This window comes from Pavona decussata, unplaced genomic scaffold (assembly GCF_977016875.1).
Source record: "Pavona decussata unplaced genomic scaffold, jaPavDecu1.1 SCAFFOLD_107, whole genome shotgun sequence".
In the NCBI taxonomy this organism is placed as follows: domain Eukaryota; kingdom Metazoa; phylum Cnidaria; class Anthozoa; order Scleractinia; family Agariciidae; genus Pavona; species Pavona decussata.
This window is the reverse complement of record NW_028145521.1, coordinates 375,928-400,736: the sequence shown is the minus strand read 5'-3', so window position 1 is coordinate 400,736 and position 24,809 is coordinate 375,928. Positions and strand designations below refer to the sequence as shown.

Here is a 24,809-nt window from a genome sequence, read left to right as displayed (position 1 = left end):
CTTGCCCTTTACAGTGGAAAATACCGTTCCGTTTGACAAATGGAACTTTCAAAAACTCCAATCGCAAATTTTGGCCTAATGGGTAGCGCCCGCTTCATAACATCCTTCCCAGGGTTCTCTCTGCTCCCATGATTAGCAGAAATGCATGGTGTCAGGAAATCACTGTCGCCGTGTTGTGGAACAAAGCAGTGACACTGATGGAGTAAATACCGCAAAATTTTGTCTCGATCCTCACACTGCCATTGTGAATCAACAGAAATCAGTGCCTGGAATTAGTTGGAGAAACAGTGAAAGGCCCCAGGCGGTGTGCGTCACGAAATTCGACCAATCAGAATGCGTCATTTGATCAGTAGTTTTCGCGTCCACGAACATCAGTCTGGAGAGGTTGACCTGTTGAAAATGTCGTTGTTAACGAAGTGTGTGATATTTTCTCCCCATTGAAAATTGTATTAAAGTTAGAAGACAAATTGAGGCTAGATTGCAGAATACCCGTCCTACCAAATATCTAACTTAACTGAAACAAGCACGCTACACATGAACATAACTCGTTCTTTAATCCATGAACCGAAACAGGCAAATCCATGAGCCGAAACAAGCGCGCTACACATAAATATAACTCGTTCTTTTTACTCACTTAGATTTAAGTACCCGTCGACTCTGGGACTGCGGGAGCACTCGTTTTACTCACTTCGTTTAAATATTCATCGACTCTGGGACTGCCGGAGCACTCCTTTTTCAAGTAAGATATTTAGTAGGCCAGGTATTCTGTAATCGCTCCCAAATTGACTTAGTGATAGTTGGGTTACTATTCAAGCTGCAGCGTTTGTTCGCGTTTGTAGTAGGCATTTCAAAGGTGATGACGCCATGTTGTTCAGTCTGAGAGGTTTAAGTCATTTATTATTGACGGATTTTGCCAATTTTTTGGCACGTTAAGCTAGGTTTCCCTTTCTACTTTAGAATTTTCGGGGTCTACTCGGGTCTATCCTTTGTGGTTTTCCCGCTGGAGGCCGTTGAACTTATAAAGAATCTGTGAAGCGATCGTGTAAACCACGTGGATCAACTCCCGGCCGAAACCGGCTGGAAAAGCCAACGGGCGAACGCTATTTCTCTCCAATATTAAAATCCAGGAAGGAAATGTAGATCTCTTTCACCGAAAGTTAAAAAAAGCAAACTAAAAATTGGCAAAAACAATAAAATATAGACTGTGAGCAGTCGTACTTCTTCCCTTAGATCACTAGCGCAAAGTGACGGTAAAATAATGCAAATTAGAAACGTGAACTCGCGGCCTCAACACTCGCCAGAACCATGGGACGCGCGCTACAGAACTTAGGAAGAGAAAGAGCCTGCTCGCGGTCTAAATAAAGAAAGCGTCTATAGGCAGACGTGACGGCACATAATACTCGTACAAGAATAAACATAAAAACCTTTCGCCTTCGATTGTTTCCGAACCGCAAATGCTTAACTTATTAACGAAATCCCCTTGTGTATCCAACAAGAAGCATCTACGGCTGCTACTAGACCGTTTCAATTTGCCGAATTTCTGTCTTCAGTGACAGCTTTTAGAAAATGAACTAAAGTTTGAATGCCCCTTTTCAGTGCGACTATAACTCTTACGTTCGAGATATGTTTACTCGATCGTGACCAGAGGCAAATGAGCGATCACATTTTTACCCAGCATCCTTTGTGGGTGGTGACGCACAACGCCTGGAATTGGAAAGGCTCCGACAATACGTTTACGTAAAAGAGTACGTTTGAAGAGAAGGAAAAAGGAAATAGCAAACCAGGGCAATGCAGGTCTTCCATCAAATAACTGCAATAACGTTACATTTACGTCTCCATTTTATTTGTACAGTGGAACCTCCGAACACCTCTGTAATATGGACACCTCTCTGATTACGGAGAGTTCACTTGGTCCCTGAGAGACCGAAATCCTTATAAAACCTACCTCTCTAAGACAGACACCTCTATAATCTGGACACCTATTCCTGTCCCTTTGGTGTCCGTAATAAAGAGGTTTGACTGTATTGGGATTTTATTTCAAAGGGCGAAAAAGTTAGCTTTCTGATATGTCATCACATCTTGGTATAAAAAAGATAAGCGCATTTTCTATTTTCGTCTTTCTCGTATGCCAGAAATTGTGAAAATACAAATTTAACTGCCAGCTCAGTTAATTTGATATCGTTCTTAGATAACTTAAAAACAACAAACATTTCTGGAAATTAGAATTTCTTCCGCACTCAAATTACATAATTAAAGCAAGCAAATTATTTAAAAATTAGTCGATTTACTGCAGTTTGTTTTAAAATTCTTTTAATGAGTGGAATGCAATATCGTAAGTTTAACTTCTCTTCTGAAAAAGGTTAACTTGCGACACTTCACAAGGAAACAAAAGCTCAATACCCGCTCAAATTATATGTACAGAACATTTTCAACCCCACTCTTAAAACAACCAAGGCTAAAACTACCAAACACATAAAGAATTGAGAATTTTGTTTATATATACACACAAACGAAGGTTTTAATCAGGTTAAATATTGACAGTAATTGAACTGACGACTCTGTACTCCTTGTGAGTTTAAACTCCAGATGTGAAAAGACTCTTATGCAATAAATTAAAAGGTTTTCTATAACACCAAGCTACGTGACCTTTTTTTTTTTTTTATTTTTTACCTTTTACTCCAGGTGAACTCTATTTTGACACAGAAACTATACATCAAGAAACTTAGCTGCATAGAAGGCTTCAGTAGAGTTTGAGCAAAATGCCTTAAATATACAATAAATTAGCTAAGCAACCTACACAAGAAGAGCCAAGGCATGACTGACACCCCCTCCTCTGGAAGGGGGTGCTCCCGGGCAACACAGCGGCAAAACGTCTACGCATGCGCCAATTTTTGGCATTTCCGGTCGAGATCACGCTTTCCGGTTAGGGTTATGTTTTGATCTGTTGAAGTTTTTTAAAAACTTTCCTGCCGTGGATCATTAACCAAATGTTAAAGATGAAGTGGACCAATGATAAAGAAAAGGTAAGCTCACCATAATTTCTTACAATGATTGATTCTGAAGTCGAGTGGTACTGATTATCTTTTAAAAAACGTCCAAAAATGTGATTCTATGCGTGTTCGCCCGCCATTTCAGCCCAAGTTATGAATATTTTGTCGGTTGGTGAATCGTGTTTTAACACCTAGCTCTATAGCTACTATTGCAATTTGTCCGTTCTTCAACACATGGAATGTTCTTGGAAAGACTGCTGTTACAAATTCTCATTTATATATTTTTTTATTAATTAGACCAAAGGAAGACGCAAGGTCTATCTGTTTCAAATGTTATTATAAGCAACGACGCAAAGCCTTTCACTCAGTCATCTTGTCTGGTAAATGAATGACTTCAAACTTTGAAAATTATGGTCACCAAAGCATTTAACCTGAAGCTAATGTTAAAACATGCGTGCATGTATGGCTGAAAAAAGTTCTGGTTGCGAAATAAGTTGGTGAAAAGCGTCTGCTTCTGTTCGCGACGCCAAGCAGGCTACTTGACGTTTCATTTAAAATGATTTGTCATTTTATTTTAATTTTTCTCTTTCTCTCTCTCAAAAAATGGAAAATGCCACTGAAATGCTCGAATAATGGTTGGTGCTTTTACTTCACCAAAATGATCGAAAAAATGCTAGCATAATTTGTGCAAAAGCCTAAATTTGCCCAAGGTAAAAAATGATAACTAAGAAAAAGATTGGATTGGTGCTGAAGCCTAAACTTCTGGCAGAATTTATCACATCTCTGGATGCCCCATGTTGCTGAATAAATAATCCTTCTTCCTCATGCATTAAATGTGTCTTCTGTGACCTGAAATAATAATAAATATTATTTGTAGCCCCCTTTTTATATACACTGTAAGTAAAAATGTAAGAAAATAATTAAATTTTTCTTGTTTATTTCATTTCAGGGGTTTCATATGATAGTAGTATATTCTGTATGTGGAAACCTCATGGTGAAAGAAGAATCAAATGTGCAATCTTAGTATAGGTAGATTCTAGATTTGTCTGCTGTTATGGTTGATAAACATGTTTATTCCAACTTAGGAGTGTTCCTCATATGCATTAGGCAAGGAAAATAAATATACCTGAGACAAGTCAAGTCAGCTTAAAAGAAAGTATTGTGTAAATCAAGATTACCAGAAATATGCTATGATATGCAATAAAACAACTGTTCTCTTTTCTTGTAATACACGATGCTCATCACACATTCTTGGATCATCTCGCAAAATAATATTTTGATTATGATCCAAGAATCCAATTATAGTGTAGAATAAGATTAAAAAGACCAGGTGCATTTTTCTCTGCAAACTTTTCCATCTCTGAGGGTGTGTACAGTGCAAGTGCAATGTTGCCTTCATGGTGTTGGTGCAATGCTCTCTGGAATCTCTCTACCAGGTAATCAAATAAATGTTTGGAAAAAAATAACGAAGAAGGGATGCAGAACTTTTTATCTTTATAAGTAGAAACTAATGGTCACCCCATACTCCATCAAGATGTTTAAATAAACTCTCACAACTAGTAACATAAGAAATATGTGGAGGATAATTATATTATCCACATATTTAAATTGTGATCAGAATATGCATATTCATACTGGGGCTTAATTTCATTCCCTCTGGGGTTGGGGGTGCCTTTGTATAAGTTACATTTGTTCTCCTCTAGCAGATGAAAAAAAAATTACAATATTGATATTGCTTATTTTTATAGTGAAATATACATGTTGATGATCAGTGTAATCCTTCAGAAGGATGTTTGGTAGAAATACTGTTACTGAAATATCTCTATTATATTACTGGGATTCTTTTTTTTCTTTTTTGTTCAAGTAGTTGTGTAGTTAAACTGACCTGATGAGGCTTTGAAAACTGTTTCAATGCTGTTCTATACATGTCTTTCTACTAGGACATCTCCATGACAATTTGACTTTCACAACTCCAAAAGAAGTTTGTTTTGTACTCCAGGTGTCCTGATTTGGAAGCACTATTCTACAATCTCTTTTATTATTATTATTATTATTATTATTATTATTATTATTATTATTATTATTATTATTATTATTATTATTTCTTTTGCTAAATATATACAATAATTGGGGAAAAATGCGTTTACTTTATTAAGGGTTACTATTTGGGGTTGCAAACTTAGCAACGTTAATAACCATGAAGTTATCTTTGTATGTGAAAGTAAAAGGCAAACTTAAAAATTATGGAACAAATAATATAAAGAGCAAGGCAGGGTATGTTTGATGAAGAAAGGCCGTGCCGTTTGAAATATTGGAAAGGAAAATATATTTCTCTGACTGTGAAATTAGCCTTGCTCTTTATATTATTTGTAGTGCAATTTATTGCTCCTTTAGTACAGGATCCGGTACTTTTATTTTATCACGGTGGTTCTTGCAAGCACACCTGCTGCACATCCACTGGAAAATTATGCACAACCCAGAACCGAAATTGGGCCTCTTTCGGCTTATATTCTGCATACGTGGTAAACTTTTCTTCTTGGTCGACATTCTCAGCACATTTGTTGCAGCACCTTGTTCCCGGACGATAAGGAACATTACCTGCCTTTCCAACAGCGTCCAGCACGGCATAAAGTCGAGAAGGTATCCCGTTTTTGTGGAGAGCTCGAGAGTGGTTTTCCTGAGTAACCGAACACCGGTTGTTTCGTCCCAGTGAACCCGGCAAACTATCGAACCAACTGGAAGTTCAGCGGCCCTGGCTAACTGAGGTGTCAAGAAGTAATGACGGCCTCCGCATTTTCGTTTATCTAAACTTTTACCACACTTCTCGTCTTGCGAGGAACAACATTTTAACCACAGGACAACAACAACCACGGACAACAAAACTTTTCTTCACAAGCGCGAGCAAGTCGCATCTTCGAGCATGGTTTTCGCACTTGGTGCAAGCACCAATCCCCTTGGTGCAAAGGTTTGAAAACAGCAAAATAAATTTACTCACCAGGAAAACAACTTTTTTGCGTAAGTTTGTTTCGTAACTCTTGAGTTTTGTTTTTAAACTTCGCGCGACGGGAGTTTTTTGTTTACGCAATAGGTTTTAATAGCTAACCGGAAATACAACACCGACCGGAAGTTCAGTGGTTGGCACATGCGCATTGCGTTTTGCCGCTGTGTCATGGCAGGCCCCTGTAATCAACTATACCATGGGCTCCTGACTATAATGGGAGGTGCATCTTTTCCAAGCTGGAGGTATAGTATACAAAAGGGGAAGGGTATGGACCTCGGGGCATGGCCTCACCAAAATCACCCCTCCCTAGCCCTCCCTGGATGAAAAATAACAGAAATCACACGAATTTTAAACCCACCCTCCCCTACCAGGGTCCAGGGAACCGGAAGGTCATCACGGAGAGAAGACTGGGCCCAACTTTATTGGTAACTCGTCCCAGTCGATCTCGGAGAACCTATCACATGTCCTTGACTTCTGCTTTTCCGAGTATTTTTGTCGTATTTAGCTCAAGGATCGCACTAACCAAGAGAAATGAATGCACGTGTTTCTTTCCCAGTTTATCAGTCATTTTCCCGACTGTTTACAAGATTTGCGTGCAGGTTACCAGCTCGACCGGCGATAAAACGGAGCTCATTGCTCACGCTTCATCAAAATGGCGGCACACTTGCACTGTCTTCGCTGTCAGCTACAAGACAGTTCTCTGTTGATTTCCGATTGCTATCCTCGTCAGAACAGTCTGAAAACTCTGCGCAGCGAGAACACGCGTCTGAAGATCGTAAATGGACGCTATTTGTAACAAACTTCAGGCAACCGGTCACAAAGGAGTCCCTTCGAAACCACTTTTCACAATTTGGTGAGATAGAGAGTTTCACGTGGGCTGAAACGAAGGTTACCAAGCGAGCGAGAGGATATGCTTTTGTAACGTATGCGAAGGAAGAGGATTTCGAAAACGTTCTTCGACAATCTCACGAGTTGTTTGGTCGTCAGCTTGTTGTTCAAATCAGCTCCCCAAGATCACCCCAGCTTGACAAAACTTGCTCCATCCAAGTGCGAAACGTAGAGGCCAAAATGCGGAAGGAAGACTTGCTGGAACACTTTTCAACATTTGGCTCTGTTGATGCCATAGATTGGCCAGTCGATACCAGGACAAGTTTCAAACGTGACTTCTGTTTTGTGCAGTTTTCATCCACAGAAGAAGCTGAAGAAGCCACAAAAAGTCAGAATCAGATATTGGGTGGCCAGGAAATTCTGGTGCAGAAGAGTAACTCCTTGATCTGTAAAAAGGTGGCATCTACTAACAGGTTAGTTGTTTATGGTGATACAACTGTGGAAGCCATTGCAAACTATTTCAACAAGTTTGGACAAATTGATGCAGTCTGGGGGAATTTTACGGTAGTGGGGGCCAACTCCACCATCACGCCAATTTTCTCACTAATATTCAAGGAAAAACGGCCTGTGAATGAAATCAGCAAGAAATCGCATTTCATAAAGGACAAGGAAGTGTTCACATTACGTTCTCTACCAAAGCCTGTCCTCACATACCCATTTGAAAAGAAGATTGTTGTAGATGAGTTGCCGGATCGAGTCACTGTAGAAGATATTCTTTCATATTTCCGACAATTTGGTGATGTGCAGCACTGTGAGTTTAAAGAAGATCCAGTAACACGCAAAATACTGAACTATACCGTGAGTTTTAAGACACTTGAGGATGTCCAAAGGGTGATGGTTGACGAAAAGCACAAGCTATTTGGCAAGGAAGTTAGGGTACGTCGTGTTGGTTACAGGCATGTAGATGAGACCATGTTCAACATCTTAAAAGCCACCAGTTCTTCTTAGAGTTTATTATTAACCCTTTTAGCCCCAATGGTGATCTGCATGTAAATTCTCCTTACACTTGTCACTTCTTAATCAAATGTGTAGTTCATGAGATTAAAGGAAATGATCATCAAAGGCAAATGTCTTGATTTTAAAACAAAAAGTAGTAGCATAAGAAACATAAGACAGTTAGGAGAGTATGGATGTTGATACTGAGGTTTAACAATTTAAAGCGCTAATATCAAAGAACAAATTCTCCTATCTTGTCCCATACTTTTCTTGTAAAAGTACTGGGGAGAAGTTATTAAAATATCGAGGAAATTCACTTTGGGTGATGATATCCTTAATTCTCATGACCTCAGGGGTGGAATAAGCATTGATATTACAAGGAGAAATTTGATGCTGATCATTGTAAAAAAAGGGCCTTTTTCAGTGTTACATCCATAGCAGAGAATAGCGATTATCTTTCAACATGCTAGATAAACAGTTGAAAGAAAATGTTCCACTTATTGGTAAAAGAAACGTTAACCTGTTAACTTTGCACAACTCTTGGGAAAATTCAAACTATTTGACCGCTTTTGATTGACTCTGTTCCATAACTTCTGGTAGAATTTGGCTGTTTTATTCACAAGGCGTTAAATTTCAAAAGCATTGATTTATCGACGGTCAGTATAAAATACAGACTGCAGATTGCAGACTGCAGACTAGGTATAAAATGCAGGCTGCAGACTGGGTATAAAATGCAGACTGAAACCAAAACCGCCTCTTCGTCAAATACTGGATACATTTTGAATATTTCAACTTAACTTACACTAGTGTCATACAATCGTCTTTCGAGATCATTTGATTTCCCATGAAATTGACATTATTATATTCTTTTCGAAAAGCGTCATCCTTGAAATAAACAACCCCAAAGCATGACGTAAGCAATAACGCGGACACATGACCTTTACTTCGCACGTGGTTGACCTTTTCGCTGCTTTGCGTCGGTAAGTGGCAGTCAGGGTGGCAGTAAAACAGGTAAAGTAATGTTTTTTGAATAAAATATGTGTTCATGTATTGCTACAATACTGAAGGTATATAATTTGTCTTTGACAAACTTCGTTAATATTCAAAGAAACTAGTTAAAATCTGTCGTTGTCAAATTGCTTGCCCCCTCGGAAATCAAGTCTGTTTCCCTCATTATAATAATTTTGAAAATCGTCATGGGCGTAATTGTTTACGAACTAATGCAAAACGATTAAGCTCGAGTCTTCTTTGTGGAGAAAGGGCCTCAGGAAATGAAAGCTACCAAATCGAGATAAAGAAAACAAACTGTTGAGAAATGGGTCATAAGGTCAATTTCGTGGGAGATGATCTCGGACTCTCGGAAATGTGATTGTGTGACACTAGGGTAAGTTGAAAATTGAAAATGTATCCTGTATTTGACGAAGAGACGGCTTTGATATCAGTCTGCATTTTATACCCAGTCTGCAGTCTGCAGTCTGCATTTTATACCTAGTCTGCACTTTATACCCAGTCTTGCAGTCTGCAGTCTGCAGTCTGCATTTTATACTGACCGGATTTATCGGGCTCGGATGGACTCTTGATATTCCCTAATGTCAGTCAGAAAATAAATAAACCCATGTTCATTGCCCAAAGTCGAATTCAGCTGAAAATAAATCAGTTGCGTTGACATTTAAGACTTAATTAGGCCTGGTTATGTGGCATCACTGTGGCATGTTGAAAGAGCATCTTGTACCCAGAGTCCTCAGACATTTTGGCCAGCGGTTGGTCACCGAGAGAGATTTGATTGGCTGACCTGAAATGACTTGCATTGTTTACTGCAGGAAATCTGCAGTACTAAAATTCACTCAATATGGTATTGTAAATTATAGGAAAAGAAGACCAATGTAACCTGTACGACATAATTAATTCACATTTTGTTCCACTGGAGAATGACTCTCTTGTTACTCTCAGTGGAAAATCTTTTCAAACGGGGTGGAAAAACATGAAAGTCTTTACGCCTTACCCAATTCAAGAAATTGGCTGTACTAAAGAACAAAAGGTTAAAAAATATACGATTTGTCTCCAGTTTTATCATTAATCAGAATGCAGCTCTACGATGTTGCTTGATCTGTACATTTGCATTGGAATTCCGTGCGGAGACTCAAATACAGTCTGGCCTTACCTTGCATTACCAAATCTTTCAAAATTATGGGTGGGAAGGGGCGGGCCGGGAAGGTTGAGCCCCCCTCTCCCCACCCCCACCCCCCGCCTGTAGGGCGAGTAAGGAAAGTTATAAAACAAATTCATTGCTATAATAAAACTAAGATAGAGACAGATAGATAAATTTTATTTAAACATGGTAAACCCTTTAGTAAAATACAAAAACTAGAACAAGTAGATATAAAACACGCTAACTAACCTACCAACTACCTAAACAAACTATAATTAATTATCGTCATCATCACCCCCGAGGGAGCACAGGGAGTCCAACTGTACACGTCATAACTAAAACTAACTTTTCAACTGAGTAAAATGAAAGTTAAAATCAAAGGAAAAATAAAAAAAGTAACGATTTGAACCAGCTGCTTTTCAAGGATATAGTGTGTTTACCCTCACTAGGAACTATGGTGACGCTGTTGGAGCAATTTTCCTTTAAAAACATGAAGCGACGCTTCAGGGCATTCGTTTTTTTTATTTTTATTTTTTTCGTTGTTTAAACCATTTGATAAGTCAATGGGCTTATGAATAAATAATGAGTGTTTGAATTTGTCTTCAGCAGCGTTCTTACCTCCAACTTCTATTTCCCGAGTCACCTTTTGGTAGAATTTGATGACAAAAAAAGTTTGCTAGATATAAAATTTTTGTCATATTAAAGGGATTGTTTCTTACTTGGTGACAATTGAAGGGGTGCGCAGAAGAAGGCCCTAAGTGACTTGATGTAAGGTCAAATTCTCCTTTTACTTCACAAGCAAAAACAAGAAAGTTTGGAAGGAGAACCTAGCAGATTATTAGAAGTCACTTAGGGCTTTTTTCCAGGCATCCCTTCAACATTATTGTAAATATTACTTGAGGGAATGAAACCATTGTCCACTGCCATCATTTTTATTTTTGTTGTATCAACTGTATCAAGTTTTGCTACAAGTAGGCCCTCAGCTCACAGTCCATCTCTCAGCCTGCAGCCCTTGGCCCAGTGGGCTATGTTTTATTGTCCAAACATTTTTGACTAGCGGTGGATTATTGTGCATGTCAAACATGGACAAAGGTGATGTTGATTCACCTGGGCTGTGGTGTAGGTTGGGCTGCCAAGCCAAGACTGTAGGAATTACCAACAAAATCAACACTGGATGTTTTTTGTGGAAATAGTGTCATTCAAATGTCTAGATCAGAAATTTATAAATTAAAGAAACTGCTCAGCCCTACACCACTGGAATATTTAACAATAAATTGGTAACCTTCATGTGCAATGAGTTTTTCTGCCATTATTTTCTACTGCATGCTACTGGTAAGTGTTGCATGCTCACTGGAGATTATTGTGATTGTTTTGTCAATGTGATGTAATCAGATACCTTTCACAAGTGGTCATTTCTTTAATTCTCCAAGTTTGTTCTCAAGTGAACAGCTATCGGTTTTTGGTCCCTCTCCTAACTCGATCATCTTCATCAATGTACTTAAAATATCAGGTTTCTTCCATGAAACTGCTCGAATCCTTAAACTACACCCATCCAAGACATGGTCTTTAAGTCGCAAAACATGCTGCAAACTTGCTTGTGATTTGAACACAACAAATGTTTTTCCAGTTGGACGGATTGCTGTTTTGTTTATATGTTCTATTTTTCCAAATGCTTCAAAATATGATCTCACTTTCTCAGGGTCAGTGTTCGGCTGGAATCCTTCAACAAAAAGCTTACGGTCTCCATTTTTGATGGGATAAGACAAGGCAGATTTTTGAACCACAGTCTTCTTGCCACAAATTGTATGGATCAAATGTTTTGATGCTTGTTCTGTGGCAGAAGGAGATTGAAATTTCACAAAAGCATATGTTGTGTGAGGACGAGCAAGTGCTTGGCAAATCAAGTCTATTTTATCCAAGGCACCAAACTGTTCAAAGTAATCTCTCAAATTAAGAATGGTTATATCATGAGGCAATGAGCGAACAATAATCTCCGTGGGATTCTTAACAGCACTTGATTTAGATGTGGATAAGGAAACATTCAAGATACTCTGACCAATGATGTGTTCTTGAAGCAATGCTGCCTTCTTTGCTTCACCCAGGTTTGAAAATTCTATAAAGCAATAGCTTTTTCTTTCTAAAGTATCAGGATCTATGATGATAAAGTCAACACTGGTGACAGTTCCAAACTTTGAGAAATAGTTGACAAAGTCTTCTTCTAACATACTTTGTGGAACGTCGTCTACTTTGATCTTACAAGACTTTCCTTTCCAATTTCCTTTCTTGACGTTTGGTAAGGTTGTTAACCATTGCCCTTCGAAGAAGTGCTTTTCTTTTAAAGCCTTGTTAGCACTTTCAACACTTCTAAACGATACGAATAATATATCTTGCTTAACACGCCACACATTTTCCACTTGTCCAAATGAAGAAAAATACTCCTGTAGTTTTTCTTTTACATTTGGCATTTTCCCTGGCACTACACGGACAAATATGATTCTTTCGTCCAGTAAATCGCGTTTGCTTTCGTCTGGAAACAGAGTTGAGTGGAATCTGTTAATACATCTCGATTCGCGTCCCGGTCGGCTAACCTTTTCCTGACGAAGAGAAATGGCCGATGTCCATAAAATACTCCTTGATGGTGACCGATAAGTCAGTATGGTGGGATTTCTGGTACTTTTAAGTATTCTATGAAGCACCGAAAAACGAAAACTGGCCTTAAACACCATTTCTTTCAACCAGTTTCAACGTACGTCTTTATACATATGTGTACGATGGCGGATACAGATTTCAACCAGGCGTTCGAGGTGACAAACTTCATCACCACCCTACCCTAGAGCCATTCAACATGCCTTGATTTCTTTTAGACTTAATTTTCTTCGGTTAAAAAAATGAAAAAAGCTGTATTGAATTTAGAAAATTCCTAACAAAATATTCTTTCAGAGATTGCGTCTTCAGAGCTTCACAATGCAATTTTACCTGGAATTCTTTTCGGGTGAATTTTTCAACGTTCAGTACCTCCCCCAGCGTTGGGTGAGTTGGTCCCAGGACTTCAGCTTTGTCGAATCTAGTCCACAGGTACCCCAGGCACGCAATTGAAGCCACTTTGAGCTGTGGCAAAACATGACTTTTTTTATAATACACCCTAACTGTTGAAAAAGCTAAGGAGTTCAGAATGAAAAATGCTTACTTGCTTCTAATATATGCTGTGAGAAGCCCACGAATCCCTTTCCTTTTAGTAAAAGGTAACCCTTTCATAAATCTTCTTTAACAAATTGTACCCTTTCACATACTTACAGTAGAAACACTATCTCTGATTTGACTTGATTCAGTGGATCCATTCAAGATATTTTGAAAGGTCCTTTTAAATCAATAAATGGGAGTTTCCCCACCCTTTACTATACTTCAGCTGATAAAATCCCTACCGTTTTATAGATCTCCAGCCTATTGTGAGAATACAAAATATTAACGGCAGACTGATCCCAACGGCGGATGTGACGAGCTTGATAGAACAAACAACAAAGGCTAGAATGACTGAAATATATTTGTTTTTTAAAAAAACAAATTTTTGCCCGATATTTCGGTTTGCAATACAAACCTTCCTCGGGGACTGAACGAAAAAGAAAAGTGAGAAACATAAAAGGATCGTTACAAAGGAAGATTTAAAATATAAAATGCGTGACAATGATTGGTTGTTTAGGACTAAGTTACAAGTGTGAGACATGTCATTGGCGTGTTTCGTCACTTCTATTTATACCAAGAGGGTGCAATGTTTTAGCTTTGTTGATTAAATTAGCTTCACGAGCCTTTCTAACTGAGTCACGTTTGCTGCGTACAAGTTCAAGTGGGGTTAGTTGGACGTCGTTGATTGAGTGGCCAGGTTGGTTGAAATGTAGCGAGACAGGAGTAGGGTTGACTAGTTGATGGTGATTCAGGATAGATCTGCGATGCTCCCCGAAATGTTCATTAAGTTTGCGCTTTGTCTCCCCAATGTATTGGGAGTGGCACTTCTTACACTGGATTAAGTATATGAGGTTTTTGGAATTGCAAGATATGTAGTCAGTAATTTTGCGTGATTCGTTAGTGTTGAAAAAAGTGTAGTTCTTTGACCTTCTTGGAGAAATGAGCAAGTTAGGCATCGTGGGTGGTTGCATTTATGAATTCCAGCGGGTTTTAACACTAACCTCACGTATGAGGGGCGGGTCTTTGAGCAATGGTTGTTGCTCTATTAAATGCCAGGCTTTCATGAGGAATTGTTTTAATTTTGCCACTGCTGGGTGTTATTGGGTAACGAAAGGCAAAATTTGTTTGTTCTCCTTTGGTTTTTGAAGGAACGCCAGTTTCCTGTTTCCAAATTGCACTTCTGAGAGGGTCCTTTGAACAAGGTTCTTTGGATAACCTGTCTTCCGAAGGCGTAATTTAAGATTAAGAATTATTTTGCTCTTGAAATATTTTTTTAGAAGAGTTTGTTCTGAGAAGTCTCAGAGCCTCACCTATGATGAAGCCTTTTTTGATCTTTGGTGGGTGGAACGTAGAGAAGTGCGTATATTGAAATGTTTCAGTAGATTTGAAGTGCATACGCACATCAAGAACTGAATGGCTTCTCAATCTTTCGCCTTTATAAATGTTTGTATCCAGAAACGTCGCTTCTGTTTCTTAAATTTCAGCCGTAAATTTAATTGCAGGGTGGTGTTTGTTTGCTTGCTCAATGAACTGCATTATCTCCTGTCTGTTTAAAGTCCAGAGGGAAAATATGTCGTCTATATATCGTTTTCAAATGAGTGGTTTTGATGCGCTTTGGTTTAAAATTTCCGTTTCAGCCTTAGCCATGAAGATATTGGCAAAAGCGATTGCTATTTTTGTACCCATGGCTGTACCATGGGTTTGTAGGCAGTATGTTCCATAGAACTGGAATGAATTTCCTTGGTGAATTAAACTTAGTGCTGGGTCATATTTAGAAGCCGTAATTTTGTGGATGCGAAGAGAAAAGAGCTGGTATGTATAACACCGGGATTTTCTGTGAATTCTGCTAGTGGGAGTGGGATTTGAACACCGGGAAGTGGGATTTGGAAAAAAAATGGGCTGGGAAATGGGATTGGTACCCCCACCCCCCCCCCCCCCCTTTAGGACCCTCTTTCAATAACGGGTTAGGTTTATTTATTTATTTCATTGTTTGATTGATTGATTGATTAATGTTATTAACTGACTTTGCCAAAGTATAAATATTTATAGAAACGATATATAATGAAAGTCTTTATTGAGGATACCTACTTCACCATAAGTGACTTATAAAAGGGTCCTCTTACTAAAATACAAATAATAAATCTAATACACTGAGAAAAACAGTATATTAAATATATTGCAAAACTATAACTATGTTAAATATATTACGAATCTATAACTAAGATAGTTTAATTAGAGTAACTAACCCTCAAAAATCATTAAATAATACAATAATATATAAAAAGAAATCATATTGTTGCATTACCAATGGCCTTTTTGAATTCATCAAGTGACTTAAGCTCCCTCACGGACTTATCCAAATTATTCCACTCACTTACGGCAAAATTTTTCGCGCCAATGAGTTCCAAAGATCCCAGTTCCGATTTGAGAAAGCCTTGTGTACATTATCCTTAGACTTAGTATTATAATCATGATGTTCACTGTTAAAAACAGTATCAAAAGAATATGTAAACAAGTTGTTCAAGCACCTAAACAATTTCTTATTTATCTCATTGCAAATATAATCAATGTGAACTTGCCAAGTTAGATGCTTATTAATAACTACACCCAAGTAAGTAAAAGAACTTACTTCTTCAATACTCTTATCGTCGGTCATAATTGAGATTGAACTCAAATTCTTTAAGTGCTGGCTGCTACCCACGGATGATGAATTTGGATTTGCTAAGGCTCAAAGTAAGCTGATTGGATATGACCCATTGACTAACTTTACCTAAGTCTGAATTGAGCTTTGATTCGATGCTATGAATAAATTTGGAACGGAAATGAATAAGACAGGATCATCTGCATATAGTGTTCCAAACGGTCTGGTAAGTCATTAATGCACACGGTAAACAACAGAGGGCCAAGGCTTAAGCCTTGTGGTACCCCAATCGGTACAATGGCTTTGTTCGATTGGCTGTTATTGCAGGCACTAACTTGACATCGGTTGGAAAGGTATGACTCAAACCATTTACGAGCTGTAGAATGATCCAAAACACTGAGACTATTCAGCTTTGACAATAATAGAGAGTGGTTGACTGAATCAAATGCCTTAGTAAGGTCAATGAATGCGGCGCTAGTGACCATTCCATTTTCCATAGTTGTAAGGCCTGTGAACTGTGCAGTCGCAGTGACTGTCGATGCTTTAAGTCGGAAACCAAACTGCTTATCGGAGAGCAGGTGGTTATCACACAGATGGGCATACAATTGAGTACGTACAACCTTCTCAAAAAAATTTACTCATTGTGGACAGAACAGATATTGGTCTGTTATTGGATGGGTCTTCCTTACAACCCTTCTTAAAAAGTGGGGTCACTTTTGCCAATTTCAAGATAGATGGAAAACTTCCAGACTCAATGGAGAGGCTGAATAGCGACGTCAGAGTTAGGACAACTACATCAACAAATCACAGCAGTTTTTTCTGTTGAGCATATTTCAACCTTTGAATCAACTGGCTCTGAATACATCGATTAGTATATTTTAGGTTTAGTGTAGGTGTCAGAATTGTCCTCCTCGTCTGATTTTTTCATTAAGCTTTCATTTGGAACGAAATAGAATGGCAGAAGTAGTGGCGAGACCCACCCACCCCTCCCTCTTATTTTTTTTAGGTCTGTAGGGCCGAGATAAAGAAAAAACGTATTTCGTTTCAAAAGGGCCTTCCCCCCTCCCCTAAAGATCTGGATTTCCCACTGTGTTACGTAAAAGAGTATAAGGTTTCTGTTTTCGCGATAAATTCTTTTATTTGGAAAATGTTCTTTCTGCGTTTACACAAGAGAGGATGAACTCTTGCCTCCGAAAAGCCGAAGAAAAACAAAATGGCTTCCCGCTTCGCCACGTTCACTTTAGAGGAAATTGTTTGTATAAACGAGGCGGCTGTTACAAAAACTACAAAAGTTGACAACAAAGTTTAGTTTGACGGTATGAATAGTGGGTTACTAAATCTTTGGTAATCTTGGTATTGGCCGATCTTACACCTCCCTATCGCATCGCACTCTTTGCTTGGTAGTTCCTGTGCAATCATTGATTGCATTTCAGAGCACATGTATCCCTACTGAAGTTGCATGTTCCAATAACAAAAACATTTTTATATTACTTCAACTTAATGTAAGTTCAAATTAAGATTGTTTAACTTTGAATTTAATTTTATGTGTGAAAATCAGATGAAATCTATCCGAAGCACTTAAGCTCTATTTTGGTGTATGCACATTAATTCATGGTGAAGAAATGTGGGCACACACGTTATTTTGCACAAGTTGCTGGTGTGTCTACAGACAGCCCAAAATCCGTCTTATAGATCACAGTGGAGGCCGCAGAACGGTAAAATAACGGTATGCAACGAAACTTACACGCTTTAAAATTACTTTTATCGAATAAATTCAGAAATTTCGCTTAATTTAGTGTTTACAGTCTGCGTTACTACATTCCCACACAAAGTATAGTTTGCGGGAACAGAGCTATTAATATTAAGAGTCTTTTTTCACCCAATCAATTAAGTACAGTACTTAAAGTTCTTTACTTTTATATTACAAATTTACTCGCGTCACATAATAATGTTTTACAGCAAATGCAAACCACAGTGATCACTTATGTATATTGTGATCAATCACAACACAGTTTGATTGACTGACAGCAAGTGTTCAACATGCTCAAGGAAGTAATGCTGTCAATGGTCTATAATGTTAATATATACAGCTATTTCAAGTCAGAATTATACAATAGAGGCATTAACTACACAAGTAACCTCTGCATGATGATACTGTGTATTTTCTTTATTACAGATTTTGTGCAATTTGGCCCTACTTGTTTATGCTGCTTCCTAACTATACTTTTGCAGTCAATTTTCCAAGCTCCAATTTCAGCAAGCAGTTTGAAGATTAATTCCCTTACAGCCATTTTTATGTAACAGAGTGGCCTTAAGGTGGGGGTTCACCTAAAAGCCATTTTCACGCCGCTTAAAATCGGTCAAATGAAAATATCTTGTTTGCATTTCAAGCAATACAAAAACCCTCCATTCATAGCACAAATTAATGATTTGGGGTGTTTTATGAATTTTTGGGTGATTTTTAGGTATATTTGGAAGGAAATAATTTTTCTTGAAGGATTGGTAAAATTAAAAGAAATAAGGAATGTTGAAGATTTAGTGAAGTTTTAAAATTAGAATTTGTAGTTAATAATTAATAGACGGATACCAAGTTAGTCCACTAGCAACCTGGGGTGCTCTTGCGTGGTTGTCGACTGTCTGTTAGTGTTCCAAAAATCATTTTCTTTCTTCTATCCATTCTTAAAACTCTTCAAATTTCACTCAAATTCAGGTAGAGCCCCACCTTAATTAAATATTATCAACCAATGTGAAAAATCAGCCGTACACGATATAATAACTTAAAAATGGCTTGTTTGATAAGTAGCCGCGTAGAATCCCCTAAAAATGGTATCAGCAAAGAATATAACATATTTTGAGATGCCGTGAACTAACATAAAGGAATCAGTGCAAATAGACTAAGTTCTTAAAAAGCTTTTAATTATTATCAGTCCATTTCTACCGTCAACCAGCGAACTTATCACAACTTCTCAAGCGTAAAAGCTATGACACTTGGAGAATATATAGTATCTCTTAAAAACGTTTTCTTCGAGGTTCACAACGGACAATGAGCTTTCACATGACGCAGGAATTAAGTCGACTTCAAAATTAATGCCTTAGATTAAAATTAAAACCTTAGATTTCCGCCCAATATTGACCCAAAAGTAATCAAAATGGAAAATAGCTATTTTTATATAAAAAAAATTACCGTGGGAAAAATTATTTTTTAATCATAAAAGAAGAATCTGATTATTGAAAACTCTGTCAGTCAAACATTGATTGCCCGACCCGACCTTATGTAACATGCGATATCATTCCCAGAAAATTTTAACAAAAAATCAAAACGTTTCGTTTTGTTTGCTCAAAAAGTAATTAAAAAAAAAAAAAAAAACACCTAAAAATTGAGCGTGGAAAGAAGCACCCCTCTCTACTTCGTTTACCTTAGATAGGGTTACAGTACTCTTGGTGCTCGTTACAATTGTGGTATCATGGTGAATTCCAAGAGTCAATTTGTGGGGCTTGTGCAGTTTTTTTTTTTGTCTACTTGTATACTAGTTTGTACAGAGCACTGCTGATGTTGGGGAGCCATCTTTTATCCCGAAAATTTGCAATTACCAGGTAAGTGTGACCTTTGTGTTCAAATACTTTAAGGTCTAATGGATATTGTGTTGAAAGCTCTTGATATTTGATAAACTGTGATCCGGACAAACGATACACAACCGACTTCCCCCCATCTTTGTGGTCGGCAATAGCCAGGAACGTTTCACCGCAAATCGAAAATGGTTCCCAGGCGCGGCCTGCGTGAGCAGGAATGGACTGGAACAGAACAAACCGGCTGCCATTCCACTTGTAAATGAACGAGTCGATGTCGGTAGAATTTTTCTTCTTCCAATTAGCAAAAGCGAGGAATGTCTCACCATTGTTGCTGAAGGACTTGACATCCCAGGCACCATATGTCTGAAGAGACTGGAAATTGACAAAGCTGTTACCTGACCACTTGTACACAGAGGAGTGGACAGAATAACCCTGCTTGTCGCTTCTGCGGTTTGCAAAAACAAGAAAAGTTTCAGTTTTTATTGCAAACGTTGTACTTGCTGCAGCATCCTCGGTTCTTATCCCCTGGAACCATTTAAACTTGTTTTCGTTCCACTTGTAGATGACTGAGTTTAAACTATGCGTAGTGCCATCATAACTATTCGTGACGACGAGAAACAGGTCCGACAATATTTTAAAGGAGTTAAAACTAATTGCTCCGAGTGTCGGAATGTTTTGTACGACGATGAACTGATATCCATTCCACTGATAGATGGCAGAGCTCAATCGAAATGTAGTTTGATCCCTGCGATTAGCAACAGCAAGGTAATGTTTGTCAGCGATCGTAAAATATTCCATGTCGCGTCCTCCTTTGGTGTCTATGGTCTGATAGAGGTAAAACTTTCCAGTTGAATCGTCCAGTTTGTAGATGTAAGATTCTATGTTGTATCCGTTGTTATCATCATAAACGTTAGCGAAGCCGAGAAACAGACTCCCATTGATACTGAACTGTTCAACGGCGGCAGCACCTTTGGTTGGCAGGTCTTGATATTTTTCGAAGTGGAGCATTCTACCGGAACAATCTTAATAGAAAAATAAACATGCCACTTAACATTAAATAGGAAATTTTATGTAACATCAATGTAAACAGCATATCTTTAACTTAAAATGACAAACTTAAGAATGCAATGATTACCACCGATAATATGGTGTTTGAGCAACAGTACTGGCGCTTTCCATATTTGTTGCATTTTCTTGTTATAATTGGGTGTAGTTAATGGTAAAGGGCTGGGCTTGGATAAGAGAAACATTTTTAATTTCCAGGGGCAAGACTCTTGAACCCTATGGGATGCACGGAGGAGATGAAGAGTTCGTTAAGGCGATTTTAATGAAAAAAGGAATTGATTTAGTATTCTACGTGTAGCCGTATGGATTTATCGGATTTAATGAAGAAATAAGGTTACATTTGTAGATTTGTACTCGACGAGACCGTTCGGGCAGCTTTACAAGAACACAGCGCGTTTTCCGGACAACCTGCGTGTTGTGTTTGAGAAAAGCGCGATAAAAATAGTTCACCAATCGGGTTGCGCCATTTAACAAAAGCGCGATTTCAAAACAAAAACAAACGACCGCATTGAATCAAGGGTAGAAATGGGCCTTTATTCTGTTTATATTGCTATTTTTATAATGGCTTCTGTACACGTTTTTGCTTTCTATGTTTTTTCTATCTCCATTTTAAACTATGCTACGTCATCTCACTGGAACGGTGTTTGTGCAAGCAACGTGAATCTTCATGGTTTTGGTGACAAAGACAATGATTAAACGTACAGTGATGAGTGAGTTGGTAAGTTTACTGTTTTCAACCTGAGGCTGTCAAGCAAAAATTTTCCCAAAACTTTGAACAGAGAAAAATCACTATTAAAAAGCTGTATGTTTTTCAAAACTTGTCGCAGTTTAATCAACGTTACTATGGTAACACAACATTCATGATCCAACTGATTCTGTCTGTATAATGTGAAGTCATTTTTACCTACCTTTAAAGCAACTGGTACGTTCAATCTCTGCGGCTATTCTGTCGACTAGGTTCTGACCCTTTTCTTGCGGTTTCTTAACCTCGTCGTTTTGTTTCCTAATCGCATCAATGACTTCCTTTTCCGCGGGGCAAGCTGCAAAGCAAAGAAAGCAAGCTGAAAGGAATGTTTATGGCAACACTGAATACATTATGTAACACCACGAGAAAAATGTTATTTCAATCACTGTCAAATCTGCAGGAGAAGTTTTGATAATTATATATATCGCTGCGCTGTTGTTATTATTCTGGTTTATCAGAAATGAGAGACTAAGTAACACATTTTATGTTTTTGTAATCTCTTTCTTTTATATTCAACAGTCAAAAAATTGTTGCAAAACTGCAACGTTCCACTCTGTGAGTACTCTAGCCTGCGTGGCTGGCGGTATTGTAGGCGCGCACGGAATAAAGTTTTGGCGGCGGAGCCGCAAGAAGCGAGCGAAGCCGCGAGAAGTACGGGTCACATTGCCAAGCAAAATTTTCCCAAAACCTTGAACAGAGAGAAAACACTATTGAAAAGCTGTATATTTACAAAAAAAAATTGGCACAGTTTAATCGACGTAAACTTTAAACCGATATGAGAAGCCACTTTCAAAAATTTACAGAAATGTCAAGATAGATTATTCTACAAGCATCCAAAACAAAGAACTGAAAAGTTGTGCGCAGGTGCCATTTTTATTGGCCAATCAGATTGAAGAACGTGAGTGATCTTCCCAGATGTTTTCTTCGAAAACAAAACATTTAGGTACGAGATTAATGACGCCCCTTTGCTCTCGCTGTTGTTCCTCAGACAAATCGTAACAAAAACTTTTGTGTTCAAGCCGAAAGAGTGACCACCTAAGACTCAATACTTATGACGTTGAATTAAAGACAAACTAATGACACTATTCAGTGAAATAAGTGAAAATCATTTCGTGGAAACAAAGTTGGAAGTCTTATTTTACCGGGAGATTTCAATGTGTTTATGAAGCGAATGTTTTTAGCTGACAAAACATAAGTTCTACACGCTCTTACAGCGTAGATTAAATTGCTTTCTATTGTTTTAAATAATTAAAAAAAAAAAACTTTCAACGGTTATCATTCAGCTTAATAGAAAACATTTGTTTTAGAGGTATCACGCGAAGAGGACTTTAAAATCGATCGAAGGTGGTCTTCCCAGACTTTGATAGATAAAAGGTGATTGGTTAAGCGAAAGGAGCGGAATGACCACATCTGGCAAGGAGATGTTTGTGAGGAAGACCCGTATTTGAACGTTTAATGGCGTGAAGTTAAATCGAGGAAATTGGGTTACTAAATACTGTAGTTCTTTTCCATAAAAAAAATAAAACGAACGAAATGTGGTTTTTGTCTCTTTAACTCCAGAAAGATTTGGCGTTAATTAATTGTTCGGCTGAAACAATATATGGTTGTTAGAGCAACTTCTACTCTTAGAATTCAGTGAGTGACACAGTTATACTCAGGAAAAGGAAGTCCGAGTGCTCCTAACAGGAGTCGAACCTATGCACTGAGCTATAGAGGATTTTTGGGAGCTAGGTCATTAAACTGGGTACTAGGTATTTCTACTCTTTCGGCTCACAACAAAACTTCTTTCCACTCTCCGTCTCAAAGGTAGCCTTAGGGCATTTCTCCTTGTAAGTAAAGAAAAAAAAATCCATTTTTTATGTTTTTTCAGCTACTTGGATGAAAACCTTTTGCACCTTCCTTCGTTATCTCGCTTGTTATTATTTCGAGGGAAATAAGATTTTAAAATGTTTGATAAATATGTGCCAAAAAAAAAAAAAATCGAATTTCGCGAGCTACATGTATTTTTTTTATTTGCCTATATTTTTAAGCATTTCTATGGAAACAGTTTGCGCTTTCCCAAGGTACTTTACTTTGACAGTTTTTCTATTTTCTTGGCTTCTTGTTGATAACTATGAATATTTACCTTCCGACTTCAAGGACTGTTTTGCCATCACCGCCACATGGAACACTGTGATGACGAAGACAGGGAACATGGCTTTTGCGAAAGCCATCTTGATTCTAACGAATAAATGAAAATCCCAAGGGATTAGTTATACATTCGTTACTGTAGACTATGTGCAGTGCCTTTTTAATTTTCTCTACGGACAGTAAAGCTGGCGAGCCTCGCGAGCAAGGAAAGCAATTTTCGCGCTCACTCGTGAGGTTCGCCAGCTTTACTGTCTCTGAGAAAAAAAGGCAACTGCTCGTAGTCCAGTTATTGGTTCGTATTAAATAAATTAACAGGGGTGAAAGGATATATACGAGTCCTTTGTGAATTATTTTCTCTTTTTTTGCCAGAAACACAAGTCGCTTTAATTTCACGCATCGATGCCGTTATCTTTGTGGAAAATAATGTTGACAGGTTATCGAAAAACAGAGAGAAAAGAAAAGAAAGGAAAAGAAGAAAAATGGAAAACAACATGCAAACAAGACAAAGATCAATTTTCTACTCTGTAGCTCATACCTCAAATTTGCAAACGTTGTATTCTGATCAGATGTTCTTGTTTCAACTGGGTGTGTGCAGCGCACTGCCTGAAGGATAACCTGATCTTGTCGGTTTGAATTATTAACGTACACTCTTTAATTATTCATCAGAAAATGATGACAGATTTTTTGTTAGGCACATATATATCCTTTCAGAACGAGCCACCTCGCTTTTCACTCGTTCCGAAAACATATGCATGTGCTTTTCTGTTTCCATTAAAATGTCAGAAAATCAATCCTTATAAACGCTTATGACTGCAAACAAAAAGAACTGTCCACTCGGTCGTTCAGCCGTTCATCTATTTTCGCGACTTCGTTCAATCGGTTTTTCGCTCGTGCGTCTAAGTTTCGCCGGTGAACGCTCGGTGGAGCGTTTGATCATTAATTCGATAATTTGCCTATCCGTTCGCTAGCCCGGTTGTTCGTTCGCTCGATCTTCCGCTTGTTCGTTCGCTTGCGTTTCTGGTATGTTCAGTGTTCCTCCGTTTGCCGAGTTTTCCTTGCTATTCATGGTCATAAACATGTTGTAAACAATAAAATTTAACCAATTAATTAAAAGCTGTATTAAAACATTAAGAAAAAGTTTCTTCATGTTTTAATACTTACGGCTGTCATGCTACAAAAACCTTTATGAATTTTTGTTTTTGTGAACTAGAACATCCACTTGAAACTAAATATGTCTTAATTTTTCTACCGCCGTTAATTAAAAAAAACTGCCATTTTGATTTCCTTTTGGGTTAAAAAATTATTGTTTGTGTTATCAGAGAATTCAAAGTACTTCAAGCAGCATAAAAGGGTAAAATAAGAATAATGGATAAAAAAAGAGCAATATTTCATGTGATCTTTTTATGACATTGTTATGACAGCATTGTCAAGAAATGACTCTTTTTTTATGACAACTTATTTTTTAATTCAAATGTGGGGTATTTTAGCAAGAATGGAGCCAGCTTGCCAGGTTT

General features: G+C 38.0%; 3 protein-coding genes and 2 long non-coding RNA genes across 5 annotated transcripts; 2 read left to right on the top strand and 3 right to left on the bottom strand.

The window, feature by feature from the left end:
- The first annotated feature begins 2,872 nt into the window (after positions 1–2,872).
- LOC146470988 (uncharacterized) lies at positions 2,873–4,959 on the top strand. The gene is made up of 3 exons (XR_014866903.1): positions 2,873–3,023; positions 3,288–3,370; positions 3,940–4,959. It is a non-coding gene; the product is annotated as an uncharacterized LOC146470988 (long non-coding RNA).
- Positions 4,960–6,445: 1,486 nt separating this feature from the next.
- On the top strand, positions 6,446–7,947 carry LOC146470987 (uncharacterized). The gene has a single exon (XM_085121283.1). It carries the CDS (start codon positions 6,523–6,525, stop codon positions 7,825–7,827), a length of 1,305 nt encoding a protein of 434 aa, XP_084977409.1. The 5' UTR covers positions 6,446–6,522; the 3' UTR covers positions 7,828–7,947.
- A 2,177-nt stretch (positions 7,948–10,124) lies between these two features.
- On the bottom strand, positions 10,125–12,690 carry LOC146470986 (uncharacterized). Its single transcript, XM_085121282.1, has one exon. The coding sequence runs from the start codon at positions 12,688–12,690 to the stop codon at positions 11,374–11,376; it is 1,317 nt and encodes a 438-aa protein (XP_084977408.1). The 3' UTR covers positions 10,125–11,373.
- Positions 12,691–17,946: 5,256 nt separating this feature from the next.
- Positions 17,947–19,121, bottom strand: LOC146470985 (uncharacterized). The gene is made up of 2 exons (XR_014866889.1): positions 18,508–19,121; positions 17,947–18,095 (listed from the first exon to the last, which is right to left on the bottom strand). It is a non-coding gene; the product is annotated as an uncharacterized LOC146470985 (long non-coding RNA).
- A 10-nt stretch (positions 19,122–19,131) lies between these two features.
- LOC146470984 (uncharacterized) lies at positions 19,132–24,091 on the bottom strand. Its single transcript, XM_085121281.1, has 4 exons — positions 23,831–24,091; positions 23,291–23,385; positions 21,329–21,460; positions 19,132–20,377 (listed from the first exon to the last, which is right to left on the bottom strand). Exons 2-4 carry the CDS (start codon positions 23,376–23,378, stop codon positions 19,302–19,304), a joined length of 1,296 nt encoding a protein of 431 aa, XP_084977407.1. The 5' UTR covers positions 23,379–23,385; positions 23,831–24,091; the 3' UTR covers positions 19,132–19,301.
- Positions 24,092–24,809: the final 718 nt, after the last annotated feature.

Excerpts from the sequence above, each read along its gene's own strand:
- LOC146470987 (XM_085121283.1), top strand. The coding sequence starts at position 6,523 with ATGAATGCACGTGTTTCTTTCCCAGTTTATCAGTCATTTTCCCGACTG.
- LOC146470986 (XM_085121282.1), bottom strand. The coding sequence starts at position 12,690 with ATGGTGTTTAAGGCCAGTTTTCGTTTTTCGGTGCTTCATAGAATACTT.
- LOC146470984 (XM_085121281.1), bottom strand. The coding sequence starts at position 23,378 with ATGGCTTTCGCAAAAGCCATGTTCCCTGTCTTCGTCATCACAGTGTTC. Across the intron at positions 21,461-23,290 it reads ACAGTCCTTGAAGTCGGAAG|CTTGCCCCGCGGAAAAGGAA; the intron begins GTAAATATTCAT and ends TTTGCTTTGCAG. Across the intron at positions 20,378-21,328 it reads ACGTACCAGTTGCTTTAAAG|ATTGTTCCGGTAGAATGCTC; the intron begins GTAGGTAAAAAT and ends TTTTCTATTAAG.